This window comes from Cetorhinus maximus, chromosome 13 (genome assembly GCF_964194155.1).
Source record: "Cetorhinus maximus chromosome 13, sCetMax3.hap1.1, whole genome shotgun sequence".
NCBI classification, from domain to species: Eukaryota; Metazoa; Chordata; class Chondrichthyes; order Lamniformes; family Cetorhinidae; genus Cetorhinus; species Cetorhinus maximus.
The window spans coordinates 19,851,138-19,867,932 of record NC_135891.1 but is presented as its reverse complement, the minus strand read 5'-3'; the positions used below and the strand labels follow the sequence as shown (position 1 = coordinate 19,867,932).

Below are 16,795 nucleotides of genomic sequence, written 5' to 3'. Positions count from 1 at the left end.
CGATGTTTGACATGTATGCGATAAAGCCTCAAAGCAGCAGGGTTTGTATCACTCAATTATTTTTGTGGTTTGACATAATTCATGTAAATATTCATGGGGTATCCACAGGGATGTTTTTCCATGTACAGTCTTATGGAATTCAGTGTTTTAGTTAGAACTTCCTGTACATGTTCTGTTTTGTGGTGGTTTTAGGAAAATGGCTCTCAGATACAAGTTTTGTTTCCTGTTGCCCAAAACCCCAAATGTGCAAGGTTAGTTTGTTTAGCAGCAGAAAAGTCCAAGAATTACAATTATTTTTTAGGGGCTCTTCCCGGCTGTGTTTCAACTACTTGATTAATAGAACCATAGAAGGTTACAGTACAAAAGGAGGCCATTCAGTCCATTGTGTTACTGCCAATTTATTTGCTGGAGCAATCCAGATCTAATTCTGATTTCTCCCCCAGAGCATTGTGACTTCCTCCGCTTCAAATATTTATCCAATTTTCCTTTAAATGTCTGTTTCAGCCATTTCTTTTGGCAAATTATTCTGTGTTGCGGCAGCTTTGAGAAAACAAGTTTCTCCTAACCTCTCTCCATACTCAAATATCCATGTTGCAGTTCATATACGGTTCACTATCATCAATTATTTGTGGAGAGAAATTTAAAATGAGTTCAATTGAGATTTGTAAGAACTAGAATTTTATGCAGTCATTTGCAATTGCCAATTAGATATATTCATTGAGCATCCTTCCCATCTTATTCAGCTGCACTGCTGGTTTGGTACCAAGCCATACAGACCTGGAAGAGCCCCAGTTCAGTACCAGGACTATGCTGAAACAACTGATCTACAGTTAGATCAGGGAGAGAAAACAAATCACCCAGGGTTTTTGCTCTGGATCACTGTCTATGCTGGAGATATGCATATGCGGGCATCTGATGAAGACATGGATAGGATCAGCTCTGAAGCCTTCCATGGTGAAATAGCTTATTAGCGTACACTTTCTATGCTCATCAATAAGGAGTGGGTCACGATTGTAAGGTGTTGGGTGTTGTTCGGTAGGTCTTAGTAGGGTATTCATAGTCTTAGGTAGTTCAACAGTAAGTATTTATTAACTACTAGAAGGTTCAGTAGACTGATTTAGGTTCACCAGGCCGATTCCTGGGATGGCAGGATTGTCGTATGAGGAGAGATTGGGCTGACTAGGCCTGTTTTCAGTGGAGTTTAGAAGAATGAGAGGGGATCTCATTGAAACGTATAATATTCTGACACAGATAGACAGACTGGATGCAGGGATGATGTTTCCTCTGGCTGGGGGGGTCTAGAACAATGGGTCACAGTCTCAGGATATGGGGTAGACCATTTAGGACTGAGATGAGGAGAAACGTCTTCACTCAGAGGGTGGTGAACCTGTGGAATTCTTTGCCACAGAAGGCTGTGGAGGCCAAGTCATTGAATATATTTAAGAAGTTAATAGATTTCTGGACTCTGAAGACATCAAGGAGTATGGGGAGAGTATGGCATTGAGAGTGGGTGGGAGTGTGGCATGGAGATAGAGGATCAGCCATGATCATATTGAATGGTGGAGCAGGCTTGAAGGGCTGAATGACCTATTCCTGCTCCTATTTTCTATGTTTCTAGAAACTATATACACGGGTGTAGTAAAGGTCCAAGCTAGGAGCTGTCTCCATGCTTGCTTCTACACACAGCTCTGTCTAACACTACACTGACCCCGAGATGTGGGTCATGTATTCTCTTACATCACTGTGGGTGATGCTGTACTCAGTCCCACATTATTTATGTGCCAGACCCTTGTACTACACCCTCCCCCAAGTCTTCAACCAATGTATTTAAAAATTATCCCAGTTTACTCCATGTATGTACATCCCATCTCCCCCCTCTCAAATCTCTGAGTTCATAGGTACAGGTGGTCTGGAGGCCTTATAATCCTTCCATATCTTGCTCTCACTATTATTGGAAGAATGGCTCTGGCCACTGCAGACGAATTTTGTTGAATCGGAGGTTGTTCTGGCATCTTGGTGTCTTTTCATTCTCTTTTTCCATTCTTTGGCAATGAATCACTCTTGTGTTGATTCCCAGTTGTAGTGATAGATGGCAGTTGGTTTATCCCACTCTTTACAGGGTGGACGAACCCTGAGCCAGTCTCTATAGTGTTTTTTTTAAATCTTCTTCCTTCATGTGGCTCACCGTGACGCACACTAGGATTGAAGATGGTTGTGAGGGTGTGACTTTGTAGTAAGCTCACCTTTGCGCTTGGCTGTGTCATGTGCTGTCATTGATGGATGTCTGCTATTCAGTTCCAGCAATTTATTTGTGGTACTGTCACAGAGGTTTCTGGTACCTTTTAAGGAAAGTGGACAAACCTGCTCTGCAAAGAGAGAAGACAATTCATTGCTGAAGTCCCAGTCAAGAGAATCTATCTTGTTTGGGCTCTTGAGAACTTGCAGTTCTGTATACTTTACGACAGTGATTGTCTTGACATTTTGTGCTGTTTTGAGGAGATTCAGGGCTGCACAGTCCTCTCTCCTCACGAGAGAAAAAGTCTGGTTATGGATGATGTACATTCGCTCAAAGGTTTGTTTGCTGCTATACCTTAATGGTTCCAGAATCATACACATGACTGGAAGTCGGATTCCTCTGAGCCCATAAAGTGTGTGACAGTTTTTTGTAGCCAGAGGTGTCTCAACCACGGTTCTTTGTCCGATAGGACCTTAACACTGGCTCCCGTGTCCAATTTAAAGTTGGTGAGATGATCAGTAACCGAGATGTCCACATTCCAGGATGAAAATCCAGGACCTTTGACCTTACCCAAGAAACATGGTTGTGTGTTCTCTTGGTGTGTCGTCTCAACCTCATGAATCCTCTTGGAATCTTCTGTGCGTTTTGTTGTTTTGTCTTTGCACAGCTTCCTGAAGTGTCTTGTTTGGTTACATTCAAAGCATTGGGCCGAAATTGCTGGACAATGATCACCCTTGTGAGGGCACTTTGCTGCACAGTGCTGGCATGGTCACTCTGCTGGCCAGTTAGGGTATTGTTTCCCTTGGCCTGGAGTGTCCCTGTTTCTGTGCTGTTTCACTAACTGGACAGTAGGGTTTACTTTGTACCACGGTTTGCTTTCTCCCCTTAATATGGATCTGTGCTGCAAATGGATCTCAGATTACTTGACAATCTGGATGTCTCTCTCAAGGGTTAGACTTTCCTTTGCCTGAAGCATGCCAGAGAGTGCATCGTCTGCCACTCCTACAACTATTCTATCCCTGATTAGCTCAGGTTTCAGGCTTCTGTAATCACAGCCTTCAGCCAATCTGTACAGCTCATTGTTGAAGGAGTTCAACAGGTTATCGGGGTGAGATGGGAATGTGGAAATTGAAACATAAGAAGATCAGCCATGATCTTATTGAATGGCGGAGCAGACTTGAGGGGCCAAATGGTCTACTCCTGTTCCTATTTGTTATGTTCTTATGTTCCTGGTTGCTGGACATGTTTATTAAACTTAGCCCTTTCAAGGATTTCAAGCATCAAGCATCAAATTATGTTAAAACATCATCAAATTTTGGAGATGATTCATTGATTCCTCGTCTAGCTATTTTATCATCGGCTATCGGGCCTAACAAATAAAGCAGTGTGTTAACTTGTTCAGCCTCTGTCTTTTTATCCAGATCTGAAACAATAATGTGCCTAAGGAATCTCTTTCACCAAAGTCCCAATTTTATGATTGACCTGGGCCTTGGATAAGTCCAAATTGACCTGGAAGAGCGGATTTCTGATCCATGGTTCAAATTTTTAAATTGCAGGTTCAGCTTTAAGAGGTTCCTGACAATCCAAGATGGCACTGCCATAGGCTTCTTCACAAAGGATTTTCCCACACTTGCTGGTTTTGGTGGGCTTTGCAGTAATGGCATTTGCGATCTCAACGTTGAAATTTTTTGAACAATGGCTAAAGCATTCTCCACTTTAGCGCAATATTCTCAGGCCTTGGAAGCATCAAATCCTGGCTTTTGCTGGGTTTTTTAAGTGGCCTACTCAAGTTGTGATTAATTTTTAACTAATTATTTTTCTTTGTTTCGAGTAAGCTTGGCTGCGACGTGTTTAGGTTTTCTTGGATTGCAATTTAAACGGCAATTTCTGACCACTGCAGTATTTAACCTTTTTTCAGCACTTGCGTGGTCCAGGAATTTTAAAGTTTTAGCTAACCCCTGCTAGGTCTGCTGAGTCTGCGCACTCTGGGTATTGAAGCTGGATTTCCACGAGATTCAATGGAGTCTTCTGCTGCAGTGAAGAATCTAATTCCTGTCTTCAGCTTCCAAGCCTTTCTTTGGAGCTTTTCTCTGGCGATTTATTTTTGCGTCTTCGTTTTTTTGAGCTTTTCTTCAGGTCAGATTGCTTTTTTGATTTTTCCTTCAGTTTTCCAGATTTTAATTTTCTTCTGTAGTTTCTGTGAGGTTTTGCGCTGTTCCATTTGCTGCCACCATGGTGTTGGGTGTTTTCTGGCAGGTCTTATTATTTGTAGTCCTAGGTATTTCCACAGTAAGCATTTATTAATTACTAGAAACTGTATACCTAAGTATAGTAAAGGTCCAAGCTTGGAGCTGTCTCCATGCTTGCTTCTCCAAACAGCTCTGTTCGATATTACATTTATTAGATGCTGGTCATGTGTTCTCTCATATCAGTGTGTGGCAATACTGTACTTAGTCCCACATTAACCTTTTTGTGCCAGATCCTTATACTACAGTCACTTGGGTGAAAAGTGGATTAATGATTGTGGCCAATATATTTTAAAGACTTGTTCAAATTTAATGAAGCTCATTCTTTATAACTTGATCTTTGTTCATAAACATGAAGGAGCTGATTGTCCACGCAAAACTTCAACGATTGGCATATAGATCTCTGGGAGATGGCGTTGGTGTTTCTTTCCAGATCTTCTTTTGAAATTCTAATTTAGAGCAAGTTGCTAGCTTAGTGGTTTACGTTATTGCTCATTTCAGCCTTCAGCTGAACAGATCAGGCAGCTACAAATTTCAGTTCCTGATCTGTCCTCGCTTGCCTGATCTAAGCCAGTTAACGACAAAGGCCGCAGTTATCTCAAGCTAGAGTGACAACAGGGCCACTAACAACTGGAAGAAAGTTGTGAGGGAAGAAAACAACTCGGGTTCTGCTCTTGCAAAAGAAAAATACTGCAGATGCTGATAATCTGAAATAAAAACGGACTAATGTTGGAAATACTCAGCTGGTCTGGCAACATCTGTCGAGAGTTTCAGGTCTATGACTGTTTCATCAGAACTAGGAAAAATTAGAAATGCCATAGGTTTTGAGGCAGTGAAGGGGGTGGGAAAAAGAACACAAGGGAAAGCCTTGATAGGGTAGAGGGCAGGAGAAATTAACTGACAAAAGGTTCATGGCGCAAGAGCAAATGGAATATGTAAAAGAACAAAAGATGTGTTTAGAGGAGATGTGAATGGCAGGAACCTACTTTTGCTTACTGCCTAAATGTGCTTGCTGGTCAAGGTGTTTTCTTGGCTGAGAACACAGTTTAGCCTGCCTGTGATGTTACTCTTCCCTCAGTTGAATAACACTTTGGTATTCGTTGTAGGTTTACACAACGCCCACTCGACTGAGATACTTATGGGGCATTAGTACCCATGGACCTGAACCCAACAATTTATTGAGTCCTTCAAGAGAAGAGTGGAAGAATTGAAATGAACTTAAACATTTGGTATATAATGCCACAGGTCATTTTTATCTGTGAAGCTTTAAAGTGTTTCTCCCAAACCTCCAGATATTGCAGAGCCCTGCGGCTCCATTCTCAAAGCTTTCTCTAATTGATTTTCCCAGCGGACATGATGAGATATCGAGCATAGAGAAATCAAAAGGTTAGACAGCTTTGCTAGAGAATATTTGAAAGGAAGCCCTTCTCTCAGCCTTCGTTTAAGAAAAAAATCCAACGTCCATGGAATGACAACAGCTGCAAAAGTACTGAAATAGTGTCTGGAATCACAAGCCTGGTCGGCAAAAAGCTGTGTGCTTTCACAAATTTTGGCTTAAGAATTGGATTCTGCAATGATCCTGGGAAAGCGATCAACAGGACAACATAAAATTTGGCAGCAGGCAGATTTAGCCTGTAGTGATTTTTATACTGAAACTAATTTAATGCTCTTAAAAACCAGCTTCTTTGTAAATACATGCTACATTGAAAATGCGGCTCTTCAAGCAGAGCATTGTTCACCATAGCTCTGTACACCCAAGTGCATGATGCCTCCTTATAAACTGCACGTTCCTGGTAATGCAGAGCCTTTTTAATTTAATGAACAATTTAGTGATGCGACATACTCTGTATGAGTTAGAGGTGAGGAAATGCAATTGGGGATATAATTTATTGTCGGTATTCGGGAAACTGCTGTGGTTCAGGAAGGTAGTGCACCACCACCTTCTCGAGGGCAATTAGGGGTGGGCAGTAAATGCTGGCCTAGCCAGTGATGCCCACATCCTGTGAACAAATAAAAAAGACCATAAAAATGTCCAATGTTATGCTTTCAGCAATTTTTAGGTGATGAACAGAAAAATCTGTGCAGATAGTTAATCTGGAATTTGGATCAAGCAGGGACATGCTGAAAATGATCCAAATGTATAATTACTGTCCTTAACCGGCTATAGTCAGCAAAATCCGTTTTAATAAGTATGTAGCCACCTCAGTCTTAAAGTTTTATTGTAAGCTGGCGTGAAATGCATTTCAGTGAGGCAGGCAGGTGCATTGTTGCGTTGTCTGTGCAAAGCTGAAGATGTTCAAAGCTACTTGGCAGGTAATGCATGTGGTACCTCGGATTATTGAATTACCTTGTGCGTGTAAGTATTTAATTCAATAACAGCACATAGTAAACCTGGGACCTAATGATGTGATATAGATGAGGAATTCACCATTTGGATGGGAGAAGAGCTGCAAGAAGCTGCAAATGATCAGGTACAACAAGAAAACCAACAATAAAGGAGGACTGGAAACAGAAAATGCTGGAAAAACTAAGCAGGTCTGGCAGCATCTGTGGAGAGAGAAACAGGGTTAATGTTTCGAGTCTGCATGACTTCTTCAGAGCTAAGGAGAAGTAGAAATGTGATAGATTTTATATTGTTTAAGAGGGGGTGGAGCAAAATAGAAGGTCAGGAATAGGTGGAAGCTAAAGAGAAATTTGATAAAGATGTCATGGACATAAGACAAAGAGAGTGTTAATGGCAGTGTTAAAGACTAAAGAAGGTGCAGATAGTGGCATAAAGGTAAGATAACAGAATGTGTTAGTAACAGAACAAGGCTCAGTGCTCTGTGAAAGAAAGCAAAACATAAAAACAAGTGACTGATGGCCTTGTGTTGGGGTGTGTGTATGGGGGGTTGGTTGGGCAAAAAGGATTTTAAAAAATTAAACAAAAATAAATGAATAAATAAATAAAAGGAGAATGATTGGATTAAGAAAGGGGTAAAGATGGAGGAGAGAGCTCATGGCCTGAAGTTGTTGAACTCAATGTTAAGTCCGGAAGGCTGCAAAGTGCCTAAACGGAAGATGAGGTGCTGTTCCTCCAGTTTGTGTTGGGCATCACTGGAACATTGCAGCAGGCCAGTAACGGACAATGCGGGCATGAGAGCAAGATGGTGTGTTGAAATAGCAAGCGACATGAAGGTCTGGGCCATGCTTGTGGGCTGAACGAAGGTGTTCCACAAAGTGATCACCCAGTCTGCGCTGCTTCACCTGAAAGGAGTGTTTGGGGCTTTGGACAGTGAGGAGGGAGGAGGTTGCATGGGAAGGTGCCCTGGGAAGGGGTAAGGAGTTTGGGTGATGGAGTTAGTGTTGGACCTGAGAGAACAGAGTGCAGCAAGTTCAGAAGGAGACAGGTTGGAGTGAGTGAGGAGGGGGAGGACTTCTGTTTATATAGGTAAAGTGGCTCAATGTCCTTTGCATAACGTTGAAACGCAGTGAGTGTTCTACATAACAACAGTGGAAGGTTGGAGGAAGTGCAATAAATAAATAGGAGTTTCTTGCAAATTGGCAGAATCTTTTTATTTTTTAGCATGGCCAAACAGGAAGTTAAATTGCCCTAGGCCATCTGCTGTGTTGGTCCCTGGTTCTCATAGTGCTGATTGTCTGCAGCTGGTGGTGACAGCACAATGCACTGTCTGGATTCTCTTTTTAAGAGCAGCATTTCTTTTACTAGGACTTCCCGAGGGCAACTGGCCTTCCTGGGACCAGTCAATGCACCATTGTGTAGTGACATTATGACATCAGCACACACGCGCACACACGCGCACACATGCACGCACGCGTGCGCACACACACACAAAACTATTCTTTCCCTAGTGAACTCATGTTAGCATTTTGGGCATGAACATTAGGTAAGGATCCAAACAGTCTACATTTACACAGAATGGTTAGCTCCCAGTGCATCTGGTTTATAGATGTCTGGCTGTATTATCCATAAATAAACACAGGAGAATGGTTCTGTTGGCTCACTCTTTGAAGACTGAGCTGCTATATAATATCAGTTGTACAAGTGGCCAGCCAGAAACCCATTGTACACAAAAATGGGAATCAGTAGCTGCAATGACTTCACACAAATGTCTCGATAGTGTTAAACTGGAAGTGTAGTATTATATAAAGCTCCTCTATGCTAATAGAGTAATATTTCACTTCCATTTATCCAGGTGCTTATTGCCTCTCTGTGTCTGACTATGATAATGCAAAAGGACTGAACGTGAAGCACTACAAAATTCGTAAACTGGATAAAGGTGGCTTCTACATAACCTCACGAACACAGTTTGAAAACCTGCAGCAGCTGGTACTCCATTATTCAAGTAAGTTCTAAAGAAATGCTTTACATATATAGAGATGGAGATGTCCTTCCTTGCTACATTGCAATCTTGAATGGAGTGCTTATTTTTAGTGTTAGAAATTTGTTGCAGGTGGCTGGTTAGCTCAGCTGGTTAGATGACTAGTGTGTGGTTCAGAACAATGCCAACAGCATGGCGTTCAACCCCTGTTCCAGCAGAGGTAGATTTGGGACCTGCCTCCTTGCCCTGCCTTGTAGTGAAATCGTGGCATAAGCTGCGGTTTGGCGATCCTTGAATAATCTGCTGCTGAAGGATGTCACCTGCAGGAGAAGGAGAAATTTGCCGCAACTATTCTTTAAATGCCAAGCAGCAGTCAAAATAAAATATTGCACCAGCCTGGTGCACTGTTCATGCACTGCCCACCTTAGACTGCTGATACCACAGACTGTTGACAGCAAAACCGATTCTGATGCCTGCCTGCCTGCAATAGGCTACATCAATATTGATGCTTAATTGTAGAAACAACTTGAAAAAAATTCACTTTGAATGGCATCTTAGATCTTTTCAGCTTTCAATTCCTAGTTTGCTAACAATTTAAAAATCAGTAAAAGGAAATAAGAATTGATAATACCTTTACAGAAGTGAAACTCCCACAAAGCTCACCCTCGAGAATCTCATTGCAAAATGATGAGTCAGTCGATACATTTGTTGAGAACACGTGCCTGTGAGATCTGTAGAACAAAGTATATACATAAATAAAGTGAGCTGACCTGAGCCTCACCCCATCCTCTGACAACATGAGTGGAATTCAATGCCCCCTCTCCTGTGGCGGGGGCGCATTTAATCAGGCGAGGGTGGGGGGGGGTTGCCAGATGGGGCCCTAGCGGGTTCCCCACCACTGCCCCGATTAATGACCACTGAAGAGCCTTGTTCTGCTACCGTGGGGTCGCGCTGTGCGTAAGTACGAGAAGCAAACCTGTGCGAGGTTGCTTGCCCTGGTTGGGGTGGGAGGGCGCCCTTCATCCAAAGGCACACAGTGCCAGATCGAGGGACTTGGCATCGGGAAGGGTGGCTGCTGCTGAGAGCCACCGCCCACTTGAAGGCACTGACAGAGAAATGAGAAATGATTTCCCATTCCTCTGACCCACTGGGATTGAAAGATTGAAGTGCAAATTAAAATTTGCCCGTGCATGTCTTTCACTGAGGAGGAAAGTATGCTCCTTTTTAAAAAAATAATGATAAATTGTCAACATAGCCTTTTTGTTACGTTCTTCTAGCAAGAAGCTTTGTTCTCCGAGTGAAAATGTTGGAAATTTGGTGGCACAGTGCAGGGAGCACATTTGAATGTATGCAATGTGCTGCCAGCAGGTTAGACTCCCTGCTGGAATTACAAAGCCAGGAAATTCCCCCCTACTGTGCATACAACTGTCATAGAAAGAATGTTACTTTAAAAAAAAAGAAGGCCATGGCAGCTTCTCTCTCATTTTAAAACACTTACATATCCCAACAATTAAATCTTAAAGATAGTGGGACATATTTCCCTGCACCTGCATGGGTCATGTTGTATCACCTGGGTGCAGTGCATAGAAGAGACATCTGGCCATGGCCCCATGTCACCTGATTTTCCTCTACACACCACATTAAGCAAGTCCAATTAAGCCCAGGAAAATCTGCCCTGGTTTCTTTACTTTGTAAGAATGCTTTACTTTAAGTATTTTTGTTAACTTTTGTTCTGCTAAATGAAGAATGACCATGCTGTAAAATCCGTTGGGTGGCATGCAGCCCATGGGGCCTGGTAACCCAGCCCACTAAGCCCATGCATCATTTTCCTATTCACGTTAGTGGAGTAGATGTTCTGACTTAACATTCCAGGCACAGAGCATTCGGCGACGGGAGCATTTATTGGGAATTCTGGTGCTGAGGTTGGGAGGCCGGATTCGCATGATTTTCCCAATCCACGTGAACCTTATCTCTGGCACTTTTTGTGTCAGATTGTGAAATGATTTGAAGAAAAATAACAAGTGGAAAATCATGTGCGTGCAAATCAGACGCAGTGACCTCCTGGCCCAAATTCCCGCTTTGAACCCGTCTCTGCAGAGAGCACTAAATCAGAAAAATTATTCCCATGTTTCTTACTTGGAGGCTTGTCCCATTTGAATTTCACGGGCCTTGAGATTTGGAAGGGTCTGTTGCCTTGGGAGAGAGACCTCGGCATGGTATTTTAGGCTTTATCAGTAGCTGCAGTTTGATAGTATATGGAAATTAATGTCAACAGTGATTTTGCAAGTGGCCTGTGAAATCTCGCAGTATAATCCTAAGCAGTCGCAAAGTTCAAAAGATTGGCTGCTCAAGCTAAATGATGGAAGTCAGGCAGGATTGGCAAAACATGTGCTGGGCCAAGTGCTTTGAAGGCTAATGAGATGTTTACGTCAGATTCTGGTCTTTCTTTCCAGAGCACGCTGATGGCTTGTGTCATCGGTTGACAACTGTTTGTCCGACTGTAAGACCACAGACCCAGGGATTAGCTAAAGATGCTTGGGAGATCCCACGGGAATCCTTGAGATTGGAGGTGAAGCTCGGACAGGGTTGCTTCGGAGAAGTGTGGATGGGTAAGGGACCTGACATTCTGTCTGATAATAGAGATAGCGTATGTAACTGTATCGCTGGAATGATTACATTGACGGGGAAATATAAACAACTGTTCAACCTTATCACTGTCTCAGTCATAGATTTTAAATAAGTCACTTTTAGAATAGTCTAATGCCAGTGTCCTTCTGCTTTACTTACTGTTTTTGTGATTGGATACGTCAATGCTATTACATCTCTGGGTACCCTTGGGTAAGACTGTAACATGGGTTTAAGAAAATAGATAATATATGCCTTAAAATGTCTGCACATTTTACAGTTTTACATATTCCCAGTAGGAATTATTTGTCTCAGACTTTACTGACTTTTCACATCTCAATAAGCACAAATAACATTATTTGCAAATGCTGGAAATCTGAAATAACAACAGAGCATACAGGGGAATATGCAGCAGGTCTATCAACGTGAGAGAAAAGGCGAGTTTCAACAGTGATTTCCAGTTATGATGAATCTACACCCAAAATGCTCACCATTAACAATGATGACCATGCTGTACTGTATTTCCAGCATTTTCATTTTTAAAAATTTCATCTTCATCGGCCTTTTTTTGCCAAAAGATTTTTCTTTTCCTAATTTCATAGTATCTGTTGAATTCTTAGTTTACCTATACATTATCGGAAATGGTCACTTTTGTGGCCTCACTTGGTAATAAGATTCAGAAAAAAATGAAATCTTCAATAATATAAAAGCAAAATACCGCAGATGCTGGAAATCTGAAATAAAAACAGAAAATGCAGGTAAAGCTCAGCTGGTCTGCCAGCATCTGTAGAGAGAGAAACAGAGTTAGCGTTTCGAGTCCAATATGACTCTTCTTCGGAACTCTGAAATCTTCATTTCAGGATGGTTTGTCAATGTCATGCACTGCGGTAAATATGTGCAATACATTGTGCAAGAACATTACACCTTTATAAGAAATTCAGAGATCTATAAAGCCGTATAGTGTTAAGGGTGTTGGCTTAATAAATAGATGGCTGAGTTGAAGCCATATAATTGCCTTATAATAAAGTTCTTTTTTTCTTAATATGTTTTCACTGGACCACTAAGTGGAGGACTGTTCGGCTGTATTGAGGGGAGGGCGTCATGAAAAAGTATGGTGGCTGAATATCAAATTCCTATTTAAACACATGGGGTTCTATGATTTGTGTTTACAGGTGGTTTGGAGATTGCAAACCCTGAATCTGCCCATGTAAAGTTAATTGCGTTCTCATGGTCATTAGATCAGTCGCTTAGAATGATTGAAGTCTCTGGACCGCCTACAAAACTCATCATGCAAGAGGTCCGTGTGAAAGGGAAAGGCAGGAGGTGCTATGCAGCACTGCATAGCTTTAGGTGCATGGAGAGAGGAGACTAAGGGTGAACAGTGGAATAAAGAGCAGAAAGTATGAGTTGGTGTTCAGTTTGTACCAACCCTTTACACATGTTGTGCTATGCTCCAGGAACTTGGAATGGAACAACAAAAGTAGCGATTAAGACTTTAAAACCTGGTACGATGTCTCCAGAGGCTTTCCTGCAGGAGGCCCAGATCATGAAAAAGCTACGGCACGACAAACTGGTACAGCTGTATGCAGTCGTCTCCGAAGAGCCAATCTACATTGTTACCGAGTATATGAGCAAAGGTAATTATATATGGAACTGAACTGGGTAGGATTACTAAAGGTTAAACACTGGTGTATTGGCCATCAATAGAATAAGACCGAGCATCTTTAAGAACAATTGTAAAACTTGAAGTAGGGAGTCTGGGACTAAAATCTGAGTTGATAAGTGACAGCCATTCACTGACTCATTCCTCAGGGCAGTGCCTTGACCAATCAGGGTCAAGCTGCCTGGTTTAAATTTCAAACAATGCTTGGCACCTAACTGTCAGTCACCATCAATTGGTGCATTCTCCATGGCAATGCCTCTACCAGAGTCTACTTGCCAGCCAATCAGCACTCTCTTCACATACAGTATAAATTGGTGTTTTCCCCTTATATTGGTATTCTTGCGAAGTGTCCTGATGAGTTCAAGATGTAAAAGCTCTGACATGTTTCTTTTTTTAACAATATGACACATACTTAAGTTTATGGTTACCTAGACTTTGGTGAAATTGCGCTTCTTTGTAGTGACATAATTGGCAGTGATTATGTTTATTATGTTATTGCCGTTAGACATTTTTTCATATAAATTGCGTATAAAATGGGAAAAATCTGCTTTTATGTTGTTGCATTATTATTTATTTTGTGTTGGTGACACTGGGTTTCACTCATATGGTGACCATACCAAAGTAAGCTTTTCAGATTCACGCAGGCTGACAAAATCTCCTAAAGATTTTTTTTTTGTTGCGTTTACCTTGCCGCCCACCTTAGTGAATCCAGCAATTTAACTAAGGATTTGTGGTTGGTTTTGTGAGAACAGTCCACAAGCATTAATGAAGCTGAAACACTATGGAGGAGTACTAAGTGTTCTTTTCAAACTCTGCACCCCCATTTTTTTGGTTCTCATCGTACCTTGAAAATATACTCCTGTGTACTGAAAACAATTCCAATGATCATTATGGAAATATGGCATCATAGAAAGTCCTTGAAATCTGCTGAATATGGTAATCCTGTTTGGTTTAACGATTTGCTCTCAGTTCAATGCCCTGAGGAGTTCGCCTGCCTTCAGCTTCTGTTCTGTCCTGCGCCTCCTTGCAACCAGTAAAATTTCCCAATTGTTCTTTGTGCCTGAATATGTGAAGTGGGTTCATTTCAAATAAAGCCCAGAGCAGAATTATTGAGAAAGGACTGGTTGGCTAAGTGATGAGCCATGCCTGAATTTGCAGGAATCTGAAACTCATTGTCTTGTGTTTTGTATGAAACCCTGACACAACCGTGAGGAGAAAAGGTATCGGAGGGATGGTGCTGCTGATGCCAGGGGGTCTCTATGGATCAATTTTAATTTCATAGAGGGAAAGGGGGATGGGGGGGGCAACAAGATGTTCTTCGCACCGAAAGATCCTTTAAATTGTCAAAATTTGCCAGCCTTTTCTTTTGTATTGTATGCGCAGATATTCTACCTGAATGCGTTTCTGATAAATATGGTAAATGTTTGGGAAAGAATAAGCAGGTTTAAAACTATTTTTATATTTAATGGGGCGCTAGGGCTGCCAGCTTCCGGCACATGAAACTCAAAACTAGCACAAGATAAGCTTGTTGGTTTCGTGAAGGTCAGTAGACAGGATACCCGGTGGCCCTAGTGCCTCATTAAATCCAATTTAAAAGCAACTTTAATTTTCATTTGTTGAATATATTTATGAAATATTTCAGTACAAAAAGCATTGTTACTGTCCTCAGTTGGTCTGAAGAACATTGATCAAAATTGATTACAGAAAGAGAAAGCTCATGTATTATTGATGCTTGGGTCACATGTTGCAATTCATGATGAGGATTATATTATGACTGCTGATGATCACCAGTTTAAATGCCATTGTACAATGAGGAAGGCAAGAAATTAATCTTGGACTGAAATTATTGAATTGTCTTTTATGAATTTTGATTTCTGTCTTAAATTTTACTAAAGGCCATGTCAGGCTGTCTCAGAAACCTGGATTTTAACAGTTTGGGATATAATCTCCCCTATATGAAATGAAACTGGGTTTAATATTGATTCCGATTTAGGAAACTTCATGATTTTATTTTCAATTTTGATCAAGTATTGTTATCCATTACTGATCAGCTAAGATAAATAGCAGGATATGAATAGTTAGGCCTGCGTTTTTACTCCCAAGGTAGGTGCACAGAGCTGGAAAATTTCCCAGCTTGCCGCATCTGACTGGTGGGGGGGAAATTTGCCCCGAATGCCAGGATCTTCATTCCGGGGGATTGGGTGCTTGATGGAGTGGGGCCTGCCACCCCCAGATGCAGACCAGAGGCAGACACAGGGGCTGCTGAGTGTGGAGTTGGGCTGTTTAACAGGCCCGCCTTTGTTCTCTGGGACTTTGGCCTGGTTGTTTTTTTTAAACGTTAGGCCCTCTAGCCCTCACCCCGTCTCACCCCCCCCCCACCCACTACCCTTGCCCATACATGCTAACCCATGCCAACTATGCCTCCATCTACTCCCATGGCCCCTTATAGCCCCTTTGCAAACATAGTGCAACCCATGCCTCACGCCCATTACCCTTTTCCCTTACACCCTCCATGGAAAATCACCCAGTATCCAACATGGGCAAACTCCGAGAGCCATGCTGAGATGAAATAAATTAAAGGTCTGAATATCTATTACAGAATTCACTATATAAAGAAAAACATTCTCATTCATGAAAACCCTTTCAATATATTTAAATCCCCTCAAGTACTTAATCCCTTACCAAATCAAACATTTGTATTCATAACCCCACATCAAAGACAGCTAATCCTTTAATAACCTTTTTGAACATCAGTCAAGCTGTGAACTTAAAGCCACCCCTCCCCCACTCAGTGATAATGATAGGTCATGAAAAGCAGTAAAGCAATAATAATGGCACAATGATAGCACTTGAGATTATGTCAACAAACAGCTATTAAAACAGCTAGGACATATTTTTTTCAACCCAGGGACACAGGCAGGCAGTGTGTTTTCTTTTGCAATTTTTAAAGGACAGGCTATTTAAATAAATTGACAGACTGACAATTCTACAGACCTCTTCAGCCTGTCAGGAGAATTTACATCTAGTCTAAAAATTCATAACTTGAACTATGGGATAAGGCCCTTGGTCCTGAAAAAATAGGTTCTGTTTGAACTCAGTATTGTCACGACTCACCCCCTTTCCCCTATCAGCAAAAATCTGACCTGTCAAAAATGGGGGCAGGAGTTTTGGATCCAAGTCCTAACCGCCATTTTTAAAGGTCTCCAGATTCTCCACGTCTCTACGAAAATCAAGGCCTTACTGTCAGGGGAAAAAAAGTTTTTTTCTTTTGATCCTTGAATTCTAGGAAAATGACACTCAAGTGTGGACTCATGACCTCCAAACTTCGCTCTCAGCTTTTTAATGCACCCAGTCCCAAAAAACAAACAGTAAACACACTATAGTTTGGCCGTGGTGGGAAAATTCCCCCCTCCCAAAACTGAGCTATAGCATTAGAAGGAAAACAAGAGTCCATTTTAAAAAAAAAACCAAGTCAGCAAATCTTTTGAGACTTTCTAGAGTGTAAAGAGAAAAAAGGCCTGCAACTTCCTCAATCTTAAGCTCCACCATTGTGACCAATACAAATAGTTTGTTCCTTGGTGCCGGCAGAGGTGTTGAGTTTGCCTGCTTTATTTTTACAGTGCGCTTTTGGAGGGAGGTGTGCTGTTGTCTTCATGTTAAATACAAATACAAATACAACTGTAGTTCTGCATATATTGTGTCA

General features: G+C 41.7%; 1 protein-coding gene across 2 annotated transcripts in view; it reads left to right on the top strand.

Annotated features, from left to right (window-relative positions):
• The window catches only part of LOC144688474 (proto-oncogene tyrosine-protein kinase Src-like), a 170,244-nt gene that overhangs the window by 135,036 nt on the left and 18,413 nt on the right, over positions 1-16,795 (top strand). For both annotated transcript variants that reach the window (XM_078555072.1, XM_078555071.1), the window contains exons 6-8: positions 8,679-8,828; positions 11,258-11,413; positions 12,887-13,066. In XM_078555072.1, coding sequence (XP_078411198.1) covers positions 8,679-8,828; positions 11,258-11,413; positions 12,887-13,066 — 486 coding nt within the window. The remainder of the gene's footprint in view (positions 1-8,678; positions 8,829-11,257; positions 11,414-12,886; positions 13,067-16,795) is intronic.